We start from the raw sequence: 18,161 nt of genomic DNA on the forward strand, positions 1-18,161 counted from the left end.
GGCGGCACTAACAGGAGAATCATCAAGAAGTGGAGGCAGCAGATAAGGGCTCCTTCAAATATGCCCAGGTGCTACACAAGCCTAAGGTGGAGGGAGAGTATGGCATCACCACTCCCATCCCTATGGAAGTCTGATACATCACCATCATCAATGTCCCAGGCCATAGGGACTTCATCAAGAATGTGATCACTGGACATCTGAAGCCAATGCACCATGTTCATCATGGCAGTGTCATGCAGGAATTTGAAGTGGGCATCTCCAATAAGGGCAGACCTTCGAGCGCATGCTGTGGCCTACGTGCTGGGCCTGAAGCAGCCCGTGGCTCGGGATGGCCACTAATAAGAGGGACTCCACCAAGCCTACCTATAGCACTGTGCGCTTCCAGGTCACTTTAGAAGTGAGCACCTACCTCAAGAAGATCAGCTACAATCCGGCCACATGGCCTTTGTGCCCATCTCGGGCTGGCACAGCGACAACATGCCCTGGCTGGAAGGTCAGTAGGACAGATGAAAACACCACCCGGTGACAGCTAGAAGTCTCCGGATTCTACCCTCCCACCCACTAACCCAGTCAATAAGTCCTAAGGCTGCCTCTGCAAGACATGTACAAGATCAGAGGCACTGCAGGCACTTGGGGGGCTCAGTCAGTTAAGGGTCTGACTCTTCATTTCAGCTCAGGTAATGATCTCATGGTTCATGGGTTCAAGTCTCACATCAGGCTCCACACTGACAGCATGGAGCCTGCTTGGGATTCTCTCTCCCTCTCTTTGCCTCTCCCTAACTGGCTCATGTGTACTCTCTCATATTAAATAAATAAACTTTAAAAAAAAAAAAAGAAAGAAAGAAAAAGATCAGGCATTGTGCCAAGGGGCCAGTGGAGACTGGCTTCCTGAAATCTGGGACGGTGGTCACCCTCGTCTCCACCAACCCTCACCAGAGGTCTGTGGAGAAGCACCACGAGGCCTGTCTAAGGCCCTGCCTGGTGACAACGTGGGTTTCAACATGAAGAATGTGTCTGTGAAAGACATTCCTCATAGAAAAGTAGGTGGAGACAGCAGAAATGACTTCCCCCATGGCAGGTGGCAATGTTGTGGCACAGGTGATTGTCTTAAACCACCCTAGGCAGATCCATGCTGGCCAAACCCCAGTGCTGGACAGCCATACAGCTCACATCTCCTGAACTGAGGGAAAAGACTGACCAACGCTTGGGCAAGAAGACAGAAGACAACTGAAAGCCCTGAAGCCTGGTGACGCAGCCACTGTACAAACAGTCCCCAGCAAGGCCTTGAGTGTGGAGACCTTCTCTGAGTACCCACCACTAGGCCATTAGGGACATGAGACAAATGGTGGCCCTTGAAGTTATCAAGGCAATAGATAAGAAGTCATCCCCTGCCAGCAAGGTCCCGGAATCAATGGTAACGAAGAATGTCCTCTTCAGTGTCCTAAGCAATCTTCACTATAAAAATTACTTAACAAGACTCTTAAAAACTGAGAACTGAGGGTTGATGGGGGGTGGGAGGGAGGGGAGGGTGGGTGATGGGTATTGAGGAGGGCACCTTTTGGGATGAACACTGGGTGTTGTATGGAAACCAATTTGACAATAAACTTCGTATACTGAAAAAAAAAAAAAAACAAAGTGTATAAAGGACTGATACAACTCAACATCCAAAAAACAAATAATCTGATTGAAAAATGGGCAGAAGACCTGAATAGACATTAATCCAAAGAGGACATACAAATGGCCAACAAACATATGAAAAAATGGTCAACATCAATAATCATCAGGAAAATGCAAATCAAAATCACAATGAGATATCATCCTATACCTATCAGAATGGCTAAAATTAAACAGATAAGAAATGACAAGGATTGGTAAGGAAGCAAAAAAAAAAAGGAACCCTCATGTGCTGTTGGTGGGAATGTAAATTGGTACAACCACTGGGGAAAACAGTATGGAATTTCCTCAAAACAGTAAAAACAGAACTACCATAAGATCCTATAATTCCACTACTAGGTATTTACCCAAAGAAAATAAAAACACCAATTCAAGAAGATATACACACCCCTATGTTTATTGCAGCATTATTTACAATAGCCAAGATATAAAATCAACCCTAGTGTCCATGATGGACAGACAAGAAAGGTGTAATACATATCTATAATGGAATATTATACAGCCATAAAAAGACAAACTGTGACAACATGGATGGACCCAGAAGGTATTATGTTAAGTGAAATAAGTCAGACAGAGAAAGACAAATACACATGATGTCACTCGTGTGGAATCCCTAAAAAAATGAATAAACAGAAAGCAGAATCAGAAAAAAAATAAAATAAAATAAAAAAATAAAAATTACTTAACAGTCTATGTATTTACTGAGGAAGATTAATAAAACTTAAGTAGCCGGGAAAAAAACAAAAAAAACAAAACAAAAGTAAAGGCCTTACCATTACTAGATATCCCTAGGGACTCTTCTGAAGGCTTTCTCTCGTCTTCCTTTTCTTCAAAATTATCCCCGGACCTTGACGGCCGTTTTCTGAGAGATGTTGTCTCTTCACCCACCATTGTAATGTCTAGGAAGGAAGACATGAAAAGCTTTTGTAGGGGAGGAAAACTTCCTTTCTTCCCTTCCAGGTTTCTGGGGTGGTCTGATAATTAAATTGACATAAGACAGATTAACAGGAGAAAAACAAATTTAAATCTGTATGTACAGGAGCCCATAAAAATTGGGGACAAAAGAAGTGAACAAAGCAGGCAACCCTGTACCTTTTTAGACAAAGAAACAATGTGTGAAGAACTGACAAGACAAAAGGGCTTGGACTTGAGGTAGTAAATTAGTGAAGTAACAAGGTTTGTTAAACAGCCTTCTCAGTTTGATCGAAAAGAAAAAGGAAAGGACCCAAATAAATAAAATCAAGAATGAAAGAGGAGAGATCACAACACAGCAGAAATAAAAACAATAATAAGAGAATATTATGAGCAGTTATATGCCAATAAAATGGAAGAAATGAACAAATTTCTAGAAACATATACACTACCAAAACTGAAACAGGAAGAAATAGAAAATTTGAACAGACCCATAACCAGTAAGGAAATCAAGTTAGTAATCAAAAATCTCCCAAAAAACAAGAGTCTAGGACCAGGTGGCTTTCCAGGGGAATTCCACCAAACATTTAAGGAAGAGTTAACACCTATTCTCTTGAAACTGTTCCAAAAAATAGAAAAGGAAAACTTCCAAACTCTTTCTATGAAGCCAGCATTACCTTCATTCCAAAACGAGACAGAGACCCCACTAAAAAGGAGAACTACAGACCAATTTCCATGATGAACATGGATGCAAAAATCCTCAACAAGATGTTAGCCAACCAGCTCCAACAATTATTCACCACGACCAAGTGGGATTTATACCTGGGATGCAGGGATGGTTCAGTATCTGCAAAACAACGTGATTCATCACATCAATTAAACAAAGGGCAAGAACCATATGATCCTCTCAATAGATGCAGAGAAAGCATGTGACAAAATACTGCATCCTTTCTTGATAAAACCCCTCAAGAAAGTAGGGATAGAAGGATCATACCTCGAGATTACAAAAGCCATATATTAACGACTCAAAGCTAATATCATCCTCAATGGGGAAAAACTGGGAGCTTTCCCCCTAAAGGCAGGAACAAGACAGGGATGTCCACTCTCACCACTGTTATTCAACATAGTATTGGAAGTCTTAGCCTCTGCAATCAGACAACACAAAGAAATAAAAGGCATCCAAATCAGCCAGGAGGAGGTCAAACGTTCACTCTTCACAGATGACATGATACTCTACGTGGAAAACCCTAAAGATTCCACCAAAAAATTGCTAGAATTGATTCATGAATTCAGCAAAGTTGCAGGATATAAAATCAACGCACAGAAATCGGTTGCATTCCTATACACCAACAATGAAGCAACAACAGAAAGAGAAATCAAGAAATTGATCCCATTTACAGTTGCACCAAAAACCATAAAATACCTAGGAATAAATAGAACCAAAAAGGTGAAAAATCTATACACTGAAAACTATAGAAAGCTGATGAAAGAAATTGAAGACACAAAAAAATGGAAAGATTCCATGCTCTGGGATAGAAAGAACAAATATTGTTAAAATGTCAATACTACCCAAAGCAATCTACATATTCAATGCAATCCCTACCAAAATAACACCAGCATTCTTCACAGAACTAGAACAAACAATCCTAAAATTTGTATAGAACCAGAAAAGACCCCAAATAGCCAAAGCAATCTTGAATAAGAAAACCAAAGCAGGTGGCATCACAATCCCAGACTCCAAGCTATACTACAAAGCTATAATCAAGACATTATGGTACTGGCATGAGAAGAGACACTCAGATCAATGGAACAGAACAGAGAACCCAGAAATGGACCCACAAACCTATGGCCAACTAATCTTTGACAAAGCAGGAAAGAATATCCAATGGAATAAAGGCAGTCTCTTCAGCAAGTGGTGCTGGGAAAACTGGACAGCAACACACAGAAGAATGAATCTGGACCACTTTCTTACACCCTACACAAAAATAAACTCAAAATGGATGAAAGACCTAAATGTAAGACAGAAAGCCATCAATATCCTCGAGGAGAAAGCAGGCAAAAACCTCTTTCATCTTGGCCACAGCAACTTCTTACTCAACACGTCTCCAGAGGCAAGGGAAACAAAAGCAAAAATGAACTACTGGGACCTCATCAACATAAAAAGCTTCTGCACAGCGAAGGAAACAATCAGCAACACTAAAAGGCAACCGACAGAACGGGAGAGGATATTTGCAAACAACATATCAGATAAAGGGTTAGTATCCAAAATCTAACTTATCAAACTTATCTAACTTATCAAACTAACTTATCTTGATAAAAGAACTTATCAAACTCAAAAAACAAATAGTCCAGTGAAGAAATAAGCAAAAGACATGAATAGACACTTCTCCAAAAAAGACATCCAGATGGCCAACCAACACATGAAAAAAATGCTCCACATCACTCATCATCAAGGAAATACAAATCAAAACCACAATGAGATACCACCTCATCCCTGTCAGAATGGCTAACATTAACAACTCAGGCAACAACACATGTTGGTGAGGATGCAGAGAAAGAGGATCTCTTTTGCACTGTTGGTGGGAATGCAAGCTGGTGCAGCCACTCTGAGAATAGCACAGAGGTTCCTCAAAAAATTAAAAACAGAACTACCCTACGACCAGCAATTGCACTACTAGGTATTTATCCAAGGGATACAGATACGCTGTTTTGAAGGGACACATGCGCCCCTATGTTTATAGCAACACTATCAACAATAGCCAAAGTATGGAAAGAGCCCAAATGTCCATCGATGGATGAATGCATAAAGAAGACGTAATATATATATACAACGGTGGATTACTCGGCAATCAAAAAGAATGAAATCTTGCCATTTGCAACTACATGGATGAACTGGAGGGGATTATGCTAAGTGAAATTAGTCAGAGAAAGATAAATATCCTATGACTTCACTCATATGAGGACTTTGAGAAAACAGACGAACATAAGGGAAGGGAAACAAAAATAATATAAAAACAGGGAGGGAGACAAAACAGAAGAGACTCATAAATATGGAGAACAAACAGAGGGTTACTGGAGGGGGGTGTGGGAGGGGGGATGGGCTAAATGGGTAAGGGGCACTAAGGAATCTACTCCTGAAATCATTGTTGCACTATATGCTAATTTGGATGTAAACTAAAAAAAATAAAATTAATAAAAAAATTAAATTAAAAAATAAATAAACTTAAAAAAAAAAAAAAAACAGCGTTCTCAGCCCTAAATTCCTTGGTGATAGGGATGCCTTCTACCCTCCTAGTACAGGGAGGATACCTTTCACATGGTATCCTCTGTTTTCAGAGGTCTGTTTTCAGGCAGACAAAAGAGGGTTGGAGTGTCTTCCTTGCACTGGATGTTAAGTAACTTTAATTCAAAATAATCAATATGCCAAAGTGGCACATTCTGAGGTGGCATATTTGCTCCCCTTCACTTTAAAGTATCTGGCTTAAGCAAATGTCACAGTATCACCATATTTAGGAGAGGTGGAAAATGACATTCTCTTCCTTTGGTTTTACCTTCATCATGGGTAAGCATTTTCTGAGTACAACATACTATAAAAAATTTAAAGAAATTAGTCCTTAAAAAAATAATAGGTTTCAAAGGCCCTTATTTAAACAAAGCCCCATTTTTTTTTTTTTTTTTTTTTTTTTGGAGAGAGAGAGAGAGAGAGAGAGAGAGAGAGGGGCAGAGAGCAAGGGAGACACAGAATCGGAAGCAGGCTCCAGGCTCTGAGCTGTCAGCACAGGGCCTGACTCGGGGCTCGAACCCACAAACCACAAGATCATGACCTAGGCCAAAATCAAGAGATGGATGCTAAACCAGCTGAGCCAGCCAGGTGCCCCACAAAAACCCCATCTGTAAAGAACAATTTAGTTGAACAAGGCAGATGCATATGAAAAATTAAGAATTAAATAACAGAAGGTAAGTACACAGACGCCACAAAGTAGGGTACACTTAACATCAAGGGGTGCCTGGGTGGCTTAGTAGGTTAGGCGTCTGATTCTTGATTTCAGCTCAGGTCACGATCTCATGATTCATGAGATTGAGCCCTGCATCGGGCTCTGTGCTGAACAGCGTGTAGTCTGTTTAGGACACTCTCTCTCTCTCTCTCTCTCTCTCTCTCTCTCTCTCTCTCAGTCCCTCCCCTGCTCTCTCTTTCTCAAAAATAAATAAACATTAAAAAAAAGTCAACTCAATGGTAAAAACAATAGCTGAAATTCAGAGACAGAAGAGATCATTAAGAGATACAAAGTTTTCATAGAAAAGGTATTTGAACGGAGTCCTAAAGGATGAGAACAGAGCACTCTATGGATGGGAAAGGATTAAAACAAGGTCCTTATAAGATGTGTTAGAGATCAAAAATTGATCAGACTACTTTACTAGAGGACAGGAAACAAGCTCTTGTTGAGTATCTAAAAGTTCAAGGACTCTGCTGGGTGCTTTAAGTTTTTTCATCCAATCTTCATAGCTCTGCAAAAAAGATATTATTAATCGCAGTTCACATAAGAAAAAATAAGGCTCAGAGTAGTACTGTCAACGCCCTCTGTGCATACACCAGAAACATACCTATAGTAGAACGAGTTGAGTTTATTAAGAATGTGCACGAAGGAAAACTGTGGGGAATCTCAGAATACCAGAAATGACTTAAGATTTGGGACTTGGCTAGATGATTTTTGGAAAAGTCCAAAGAAGTAGGGGTTGACTCTGGCTTGGGTGCAGTCAGAAAGCAGAACAATGTTATGATCAGTAGATCAACAAATCTTCTCCACAGAGAGGCTAAAGCTATAACCAGTAGAGCAGCAACAATCATTCACATTAGCCTGGAGAGGGGGGTGGTAGAAATTTTATGACTTGGACGATGTTCACATTTTGTCTAGGTTAAGACATGATTATAGCATGTTGTTTCTGTCTTGATCCACCACGATCACAGAGTAGCCTTGTCTGATGCTGACATTCAGTGAAATTGTTTGTGGTCGACAGAAGGACACCAAGAAGACCCAGATGGTAAATGCCAGGCTTGCCCACAACATCGCGGCCTCGTTGACAGTATCAGTACAGCTCTGGGATGCCAAGGCTTTCCTTCTCTTCCCAGTAACTTGCCCAGGACCACACAGGGCCAGATTTTAACCTGGGTCAGATCCAAACCACAAACATCATTAACTATCTGCATGGTTTTTTTAAGTCGGTAACAGAGAAATGTGATGAGGGAAAAGACTAGAAAGGAGAGCTAAACTATAAAGGCCTAAGAAACGAGCACTTATTTTTCAGTTAGGCAGTGGTAAGCCCATTCTAAACACTGAAAAATATGATCAAAGTCAAATTTTAGGCAGATCAACACAGTACAAGGTTAACTCCAAAGCAGTATTTTACTGTGTTTTCCTTAATGTGAAGCAAAAAGAAAAACAAAGTACTTATTTTTAAAGCTTTATATTTTTAAATTCCAATATTACGGCCTTTCTAAACTTTTATGTTACAATGTCCTTTCCCGTACAAAATGCAGTACATGGAGAGTTTGATTGTTTCCTTAAATATCACTGCTCAGCAACGTAAAAATCTGGCTAATCTAGATCAATCTCCTTCTAATTTTTTCAGAAATCAAATAAATGAAACAAAATTATGGAACAGCAGATGAATACATGAAGTAGAAATTTTAGGAGACCCATAAGAGCCAATTCAGAGGAACCTAGGAAAGAGGTCAGGGCAACTGATGAATTTAATTAAAAGTGCTTTGTGTTAACAGTGACAGAGGAAGCCAGAGGGCATCCAACTCTCCAACAGAGAGATCAGAGAAGAACTGACCACTGGGGGAATGCCCTCAGAGTGAGACATCAGGAAGTAGAAAAGAAATCAGTGGGCATTTGGGTGGCTCAGTCAGTTAAGCATCCGACTCTTGGCTTCAGTTCAGGTCATCTCATGGTTTCGTGGGTTTGAGCCCCATATCTGTGATGACAGTGCAGAGTCTGCTCGGGGTTCTCCCTCTTTCTCTGCCCTCCCCTGCTCATGCTGTCTCTGTCTCTCTCAAAATAAATAAATAACCTTACAAAAGGGGGGGGGGGGCAGGGAGAAAAGAAATCAGGGAAGAAAACAACATAGAAAGATCCAAGGGGCACCTGGGTGGCTCAGTCAGTTAAGGGTCTAATTCTTGGCTTCAGCTCAGGTCATGATCTCATGGTTCCTGAGTTTGAGTCCCACATCAGGTTCTGTACTGACAGTGCGGTGCCTGTTTGGGATTCTCTCTCCCTCTCTCTCTGCCCCTCCTTCACTTGCTCTCTCTTAAAATAAATAAACTTAAAAAAATTTAAAGAAAATAAACACCTTTATGTATCCTACTCAGCAAGATCTATGACAATTGTTCTTAATCGAGACTAGGGAGGGGTGCCCTAGATTTCTAGGGTATGCAAAAACTTCAATTATTTCAATAACTGAAATAAATAATTACACATTTTATTACATAAAGCAAGCTGTACAGGATGGCTAAAACAATGCTACTTTGCTTTTGGCCGAGACTATCAATTCACTGAGAAATCAATTCTCAAGCTGATTAAAAGCACTAAATAAGAGGTGAAAAAAATACTAAAACAAGTTGACAAATGCTGCTTAAAAAGCCAAAACAAAAAACAAAAAACTTAAGCCTGAATACCCTACAGAATAATGAAAACATTACTAAAAGAGTTCTTGGTAAGGAGACCAGGGGCCAACAACCATTAGGTTGTTCTTCCGGGTTACTAGAGAAGAAAGCTTTACTTCAAAAGCGAAAGCACAGGTACAAGGTCTGTACAATTATTCTGCCACAATTTAAATCTTATTAAAATATTAATACTTATTAAAGTATTAAAATAAATACTTATTTTAGAAGTGAGCCCAAGAAGAAAAGTGTTTACATAACAAAATCTTTGTATCCTAATCCACACGAACTTCTTTGGCCTTGATTTCCCCTACTTAGCAGAAGTGAGAACTACGAAGGCACAGGATTTGACATCTGTACCCCAAGAAGTAGTTTACATGCCTGCTCCGTCATATCACGGTATCCTCGCTAAATCTTACTCCAACCTCTCTGGAACCTGTTTCTTCATCTAGAAAATGAAGACAAATACTACTGCACAGAGCGATAACAAAAGAAGATAATACACACTAAAGTGCCGTCATTATTCGCAACCACGTTTGAAAAATTAACTAAGTAATCTGATACGCACATATCTACCTCCTGTATGCTAAATGGCAGTCAAACATTAAGCCACATCATCCCTCAAACTCTAGTGTTTGCTTTTATGATGTACCGGATGAGGGTAAACAAAGGGCCATATTTATCTACCTTCTCAAATGCAGCTCAAGTACCGTGTGGCTTCTAAGAAAACATTAACAAATTGTATTACTGTCATACATACAGATGTTAGGAAAGATAAATCACTTAAAATGGCTCACCTCAACGTTGATCAAATCCTCAGATCATGTAAATCATAAGATTATGAGGGGATATCTGAATCTCACTCACTCCCCCCATCTCTCCCCACCGCTAATTTTTCCACACTTCTTTAACTTCAACATCCACGTACACAGATCCATCCAATACCCTGGGCCGCCAGCTCCCTGACTTCCTCCCGTCTCCAACAAGCTGTTCTCATGTTCCAGTCACACCTTCCCCTTGACCTCACTGTTAACCAACAACTGTACCATGTCCATAATTCTGATTTCCAGCAGGTGAACTACTGATGTTCCCTCCAACGCCATTCTTCTCACGGCCTTACCTATCTCAGTTAATGGTTAATTGTCTTCCCCAGTTTAGTCTTTGCCCAGATTTTAAACAAAGCCGAGGAGCCATCCTCAATTCTTTACTTTCCCTTACCCAATCCAGCAGCACGTCCATTTTAGGCTGCCCTCAAAATAAATGCCCAACTCCGATGTCTTCTCACCACATCCTCCACCTCTACCAGAGTCAAAGTCACTGTCTCATCTCACTGTAGCCTCCTAACTGGTCTTTCTCCTCATTTTCTCCTTTCTGGTCTACTTTTTTTTTAACGTAGTACCCAGATTAATCCTTTTAAGGTTAAGTCAGAGCAAGTCACTCCCCTGATCAAAACCCTTCAAACACTGAATTTTGTTCCAACTCCTCACCATTGTCTAATAACTCTTCCATGATCTGCCACTCACTCCCTGCCCCTCCCCTGCACCCTCAACTTCCCACAACCCTTTCACTTGCTCTGCTCTAGTGACTCTGGCCTTTTGCTGTTCCCGGAATAAGCCACAGCATTCCTACTCACAGGCCTTTGCTATTTCCTTTGCCTGGACTATCTCCCTCAAATACAAGGCTTTCTCCTTCACTTAAGTTCTCTGCTCAAACATCCCCTCCTTGGGGTCTCCCTTGTCTACCTTAACTAAACGCTCTTGCACCGTATTACTCTCTTATCCCTTACCTTCCTTTACTTTCCTTCAGAACACTTACTGCCCAACGCATTATAGTGTTTATTGTCTATCAACCCACAAGACGACAATCCCCATGAAAAGAATTTTGTCTTGTTCACTATTTTATCCAAGTATCTAGAACCATGCCTGGCACATACACTGCACTTAATACACATTTTTTAAGTGAAAAAAGTGTTACCAAGTATTTTCACATGTGTTAAGGAAATGAAATAACTGGTGCACCTGGCTGGATCAGTCAGTAGAGCACGTGACTCTTAATGTCAGGGTCGTGAGTTTAAGCCCCACACTGGGCATGGAGCCTACTTAAAAAAACAAAAAAAAGTGCTGAATAAATAAATACTACTTAAAAAAATAAAGAGGAAATGAAGGAACTGAAACAAACGTCCACTTCCTATGTCCTGAAGTGATCATTAAACAAACAGCAAGAAAGCTGAAATGGTGTTCACTTTTATCTCTAACTTTACCTATTAACACCAAAAGATAAATATAAAAGTTAATGAGGGCATTTACCTAGCTTGGGATTTAAATTATATATTTATATATAAATATACATAAAAATGGGGCACCTGGGTGGCTCAGTCGGTTAAGCATCCGACTTCGGCTCGGGTCATGATCTCACAGTTTGTGGGTTCGAGCCCCACATCAGGCTCTGTGCTGACAGCTCAGAGCCTGGAGCCTGCTTTGGATTCTGTGTCCCTCTCTCTTTCGGCCCCACCCCTGCTTATGCTCTGTCTCTCTCTTTCAAAAACGAATAAACATTTAAAAAAAATTTTTTTTAATTAAATAAATAAATAAAAATAAACATACATAAAAATGATCTGTTCTAGAGCTCAGGATTCTTCATCAGCAACTGCTATTCAGGACCCAATTCTACACTCAGGTTGTCTAAGAAACAATTTGCTGACAAATGCCATGCCCTTTGCTCCACTGGAAAATCTCTTAAACTTGAGATTATCCTCCTGAAGTGATTCAAATAATTAGAAAAATATTATTAATAATGGTAAGTTTCCTTTAGTGGGTAGTTACTATCTGCTATGCTCTCTGATAAGACTTTTTGTACATTACCTCCTTTAATCCTAACAATAACCCTAGGAAATAGGTAATCCTGGCGGCATCCTCAACCAGAAAAGGGCAGTGACTGCCGGAAGCATAACTATAGATGACAGTAAAGAAAAAAAAAAAAAACTTTTAAAAGTTTTTAAGGAATCAACATTAAAAATGAGAGCAAGAACAGGTCTTTCAGTGTAGGATCAAACGGGTTAGGTTTCTAATAAGTCCCATAAATCATCACTGTGTCAAAGCAGACCTTCAAGTTCATGCTCTAATGACCCTGGTGCACCTTAAAAAGGCTATGTTAGTTTAAACACAGAAGGCAAGAAGAAAGCTTTTTAATTTGCATTGAAAAAAATGTGTTAAAAAAGATAGAAAAAGGAAAAAAACGTGTTTCTGACACTTGAAAGTATACACCAACTATGTGAAAATTCATGTAGATAGATTAAGTATCTCTTTCTACAGTGATGGTAGATAAATGTGTTGTAATAATACAGAGGTCTACCCCATTACCCTGTGTATGTACACACACACACACACACACACACACACACACACACACACGAGAAGGTATAACAAACCATTTAGGGAAGTCAAACAAATCCTCACAGAGGAAATGATATTAAAGCCAGAGTTGAAAGAAAAAACAGAAGTTCCAATGTATCAAAACAGGATGGGAAGAAGAGAGCATTCTACGATAAGCATGGACAAGTAGAGACCTTGGTGACAGATTCACTATTTCAAGTATTTTATTGAGGTCTACTACAGTACCAAGCCCTGGGATACAAAGATGACTCTAACAGCCTGTGCCCTCAAGGACTAAAAATCTAGCGATTTTTAAATTATAACATAATTATAACATAATTATAACACCCAGTGATATTATAGAACAGTAGTAGCTGAGATGCACAGAGTATTAAGGAAATACAGGCCTGGCGCCCAACAGGACTTAGGGGCCATCAGGAAAGGTCTCCTGAAAAAAGTAAAATCTAGGTTAAATCTTAAAGGAAGAGAAGGAATAATGCTGGAGCCTGAAAGGACAAGAACAAAAGGTCAAGGGCCCTTAGGGCTGATTAGAAAGAGTTTCCAACTTACAAAAACAAGGAGCTGCAGGGGTTTTTAAACAACAGGGTGGGGAGGCTGGCAGGCTCAGCAAGCGAAGCGTGTCACTCTTGACCTCAGGATTGTGAGTTCAAGCCCCTGGTTGCATGCAGAGACTACTTTTTTAAAAACATTTAAAATATATACACAAAAAAGAAACAGGAAGGTGACTTCATATTTGTCTTTCAGTAAGATAATTCAGACACCAATGTAGAAGATGAGAGACTGGCAGAGAGAACAATTAGTACACACACACACAAAAAGATAAAGGCCTGAAATAAGGCTCAAACGGCAGGTGATGATTAAATGAACAAATGATTTCATGAAGAAATTAGAGATAAGGGAGATAAATCTACAAACATTAAGCTGAGGCATTGATGATATCCAGGTGGCTACATCCAGAAGGCATCCAGAAATGTAGATCCAGAGTTCTGTAATTCGGCTAAGGTTATGGGTGTACCATAGAGATACGTGACTACAGAAGAGAAAGGAGAGGGTAAGTTCAGCATGATGTGCCTGTGGGTCAGCCCAGTGACAATGAAAAGCAGGCAGGTGAACATACAAGTCGAGACTGGAGACAGAGATCTGGATTCATCGGTGGCAGCAGCTATGGCCAAAGCACAGGAAGGAAATCACCCAGGGAGAGACCATAAATCAAGGTACCTAGGAGGAGACACCTAGCAGGCTCAGTCAGAAGAGTGTGCAACTCTTGATCTCCAGGTCGTGGGTTCAAGCTCCACGCTGGGTGCAGAGATTCTTAAAAAAAAAAAAAAAATTAGTAATAAACTTAAAAAACAAAAAAAAAGAAATTACCCAGGAAACATCAAAGCTAACATTTACCTAACACTTACTATGGTTCCTTTAATCCTCACAACAATCTATGCAGTAGATACTATTATCCCATTTTACAGGTGATTAAGCCATTTTCCCGGTGATTAAGCCATTTTCCCAATATTATAAGGTACCTAAAGAACAGTGAAAAGGCCTAGGAGAGATTAGAGAACCAGAAGCAAGTAATATTAGAAACCCAGTTAGAAGATTCAAGAAGTAATCTGATCAATATCATGGAAAATTCAAGTAAGACCCAAAAAAAAGAAGGAAATAAAAAAAGGAGGGTTGGACACAGGAAATTTCACAATTTGGGGACATTAATAGCTACAATTTACTTGTATGGTTCATTTCAAGGACAAAGAAATCTATTGGGTTGGGCTGCAAAATGAGTTGAGGAAGTAAAGGCAGTGATCACAAGACTAGTCTCTCAAGAGGTCTAGCCATAAAGGAACCAGGAACTAATGTTTACTAAGCCAGTAACATTTAGTGCTGGGTAGCAGGGCAGGTGCGATGAACCTCATCTCATCTCATTGAACACTTGCATTTTAAAAGATACAAAAGATTCAGAAACCCTATGAAACTTGTTCAAAGTCACACCACCAGTAAGTGTCAATGGAAACATTTACACTGAGGTGACAGAGAGCTGACCAGATAGCTATTTCAAAATACCACACAGAGACTAGACACTATTTCTTAAGAATCCAATCTGTGCATTGATTTCATAATGTTCAGTGTCATCATATCTAATTTGCCTTAAGAAAGGAAAACAGAAAAAAATTGATTTAAGAAACAAACGAACCATGTTGGAAAGAATGGCAACTTTAGCGTGCCTGCAGTGTTCCTATTACAAAGCTTTCAGGGGCACCTGGGTGGCTCAGTGGGTTAAGTGTCTGACTCTTGATTTCTCCTCAGGTCATGATCTCATGGTTCCTGAGGTCGAACCCCCGCATCCAGTTCTGCACTGACAGTACAGAGCCTGCTTGGGATTCTCTCTCCCTCTCTGTCTGTCCCTCCCATGCTCACTCTTTGTCCCTCTTAAAATAAATAAATAAACATTATTTTTTTTAATAAATAAGGCTTTCAAAAGAACCTATAAATCTATAAAACAAATAGAACGTGACCAACTTTGCTATGTCACTCTCACATTCAGTGGAGAAAAAGAGAACAATTGCAGATAAATTTACAATTCAAAACGTAAAGTTTCTCCCCCTTCCCTCCAAGCAAAGGTTTACCCAAGTACAACCTTACAACACTTCTATAGCAAAGAACTACGTCATTAAGCCAGTTGGCTACACTACGGAACCCACATAAATTCTCATTCACACTTGTATGGTCAATATAATCATTTATCCTATGTTGATAAATATCAGAGGAAAAAAAGTTGTTAACTGGCCTTTATTAAAAAAACTTTTCCTATTTCCTTCCCTAAGGAAACAAGCACTTTTATGTAGTTAATATTTCCCATTGAAAACTTCCTTCCTCTGTTCTCCAGCTCATTTGTTCTTTCATTGTGCCACAGGTGCTAGACCAGACTCTGATAATTCAGACATAAACAAGATACAATAGCCCAGGCTTCATGAAATGCACATGCTAGCAGAGGAAACAATTAAAGTATCTAAGTAACAAACATATTACAATTGATGATTAACTGCTAAGGAAAACAGAGTAGTATGACAGCTTAATAGAGATAGGTTTTCTGAAATGACACTTGAGAAATGTGTTGGATTTGGGGAAAGGAGAGAATGGCACATTAGAGGTGAAGAAAACCCCTATAAGACTAGAAGACCGTAAAGAGAAAGAGGCTTTCTTGGAACAAAAATAAAACTCATGTGGCTGGAGCCTAGAGAACCAGGAGGGAAGTGGCCAAAAAGAAATGGAGATGGATGGAAAGAATGGCAGCAGTATTTTGGTCTTTATCCTAAGAGAATGTGAAAGGTTTGAGAGTTCCAATCACGTGATGCACTGGGACAGGTGCATTTTTAAAGAATTACTCTTGAATACATCAGAGCTCCTAACAAATGCCACTCTTCAAGCCTAGACAACACACAAATTTCCCTAACAAGTCATTCATGGATATTACACACATAAGGGGGTGGGGGTGGATTCAAGCTGAATTCTATGTCAAAGGGAGGTTCTCTGAAAAAATAGTTTAAACGACGGCAGCGACCTAGAAAGTGACCAATGAACTTAATCTCTACATAAATATGAAAAATAGCATTTATACTTGTTTCTCGGTTACAAATGACTTCTAAATATAACCGAATGGCTGTTAACATTTCAGTGACAGAAAATTACACCTTAATATTTGAAAATAAAATACGAGCTTGATGAAAGGCTTTGGTGCCCAGATTTCGAATCTTGAAGTGCCCGCCTTCTACTTTTATCCTAAATCAATGAAAAGCTAACTTCCTGAGCTCATTTTTGGTTTCGCTTCTTACAGAATAAAATGTCTTCTAATTCATAACTTTCTTTACTACCAGCTCGAGGGATGCCACGGGATCTGGGAGGCACGCAACAAACCTCCGAGGTTCAAAGGGCTGCCAGCCACGCAGGCGCCCACCGTAACTTTCGCGCCCTCCCCACCCTCCCAAACTCGCCAGGACTCGCGGAGGCTCCCCCCTCCCTCGGCTCCGGGCCGTCTTCTCCGTCCTCTGGCCCAGGGCAAGGCCAGGCCCGTCCGGCCGAGGTGCAGCCGCCACCTCTTTCCCCTTCCTCTCCGGCTGACGCGGGTGGACCCGGGCGGGAAGTGAGGAGGGGATGGGGAACCATCTGCATTACCTGGGGCCGGAGCCCGACAGCGGGCGAGAACGCCAAAGCCGGGAAGCCCTCGCAGCGAGGCTGGCGGGAAGGTGGGCTACGGGCAGCTCTCCCGAGGTCCAAGACCGGCAGCGCAATCAGCCCCGCCGCAAGCGAAGATAAAGCTCCCCACTCTCCGGCCCCTCCGCCCCCAGCCTAGCGGCCCGCTACGCAGCGTCACGCGCACGGCCCGCGCCGGCTCGGGAGCTCATTGGCGGCACGGGCCGCCGTCAGGCTCCTCCCACTGCCCACGGCCGTCCCGCCCCTTCCCGGGCCCCCGGGCGCCCACCTGGCCCGGGCTCATCCGAAAGCAGCTAAGCGCGAGCCGCTCGTGTACCCGCTACGGCAGCTTGCTTTGCGTTTTGCTCCAGCGAACCGAGATAACTTCCTACAACTCCGAAACGGCACCCGGCGTCGTAGCTCGAGACCGGGGAGTCTAGTTGCCGCCTCCAGAGACTCGCAGAAGCCGCCTCTAGAACTGTGGATCTTTGCAGTTTGAGTCGACCCTCTCTCTAGGAGCAAATTAGAAGCACGAGCCAGAAGCGTTTATCATGGGATACTTTAATGCTTTGTAAACTATACTAGATAAGGAGACAGTGAGATATGTGAAATGATGGGACAATTAAGAAATTTAAAAGGGAACTTCAGGGGCACCTGGATGACTTAGTTAAGCGTCAGACTTCGGATCAGGTCTTGATCTCTCGGTTGGTGGATTTGTGACAGAGGCACCTGGGTGGCTTAGTCAGTTAAGCGTCAGACCAGATCAGGTTATGATCTCACGGTTGGTGGGTGCGTGGGTTCGAGCTCCGTGTTGGGCTCTGTGCTAACAGCTCAGAGCCTGGAACCTGCTTTGGATTCTGTGTCTCCCTCTCTCTACCCCTTCCCCGCTCACAGTGTCTCTCTCGGAAACAAACATTAAAAAAATTTTTTTAAAGGGAACTGCATAATCAAAAGAAAGCTAATGGTGCAGAGAGATTTAGGACGTAGATTAGATGCAAAGGTTAATCAGACTGTTTTGCAAAGGCAAAGGAATTTAGAGTAAAGGTAGGTGACAAGGGAATACTGAGAGCATTAGACACCAGGGCCACGCTCAGAGCCTGCAAACCAATAGGAGCCAACCCAGCCTGCCTAATGACTTTGACCCACTCCAAACAAGTTGAGAGGGCCACCCATGACCCTGTCAAGCTACTCTGATCAAATGGATAGGGCTTCCTGGAAGTGACAACTCTGTGAACGTTTAAACCAAGAGGACTTGTACAAGTCGCCCTTGCCACCAATGCAGGGCTTGTGCTAACTGTGAGATCATGACCTGACCCGAAGTCTGACACTTAACAAACTGA

The 18,161-nt window shown here is 41.4% G+C and overlaps 1 protein-coding gene across 3 annotated transcripts in view; it reads right to left on the minus strand.

Moving 5' to 3' along the window:
- SOAT1 (sterol O-acyltransferase 1) overlaps positions 1-17,018 on the minus strand; it is an 82,383-nt gene extending 65,365 nt beyond the window's left edge. Inside the window, exons 1-3 of one of the 3 annotated variants that reach the window (XM_015075519.3) lie at positions 16,804-17,018; positions 13,858-13,950; positions 2,448-2,573 (exon numbers count right to left, since the gene is read on the minus strand). In XM_015075519.3, the coding sequence (XP_014931005.1) occupies positions 2,448-2,565 (118 nt within the window). In that variant the 5' untranslated portion in view covers positions 2,566-2,573; positions 13,858-13,950; positions 16,804-17,018. The remainder of the gene's footprint in view (positions 1-2,447; positions 2,574-13,857; positions 13,951-16,803) is intronic. The other 2 variants (XM_015075518.3, XM_027074327.2) reach the window with 2 other exon arrangements.
- Between the last annotated feature and the right edge of the window lie 1,143 nt (positions 17,019-18,161).

Source organism: Acinonyx jubatus, chromosome E4, assembly GCF_027475565.1.
Source record: "Acinonyx jubatus isolate Ajub_Pintada_27869175 chromosome E4, VMU_Ajub_asm_v1.0, whole genome shotgun sequence".
In the NCBI taxonomy this organism is placed as follows: domain Eukaryota; kingdom Metazoa; phylum Chordata; class Mammalia; order Carnivora; family Felidae; genus Acinonyx; species Acinonyx jubatus.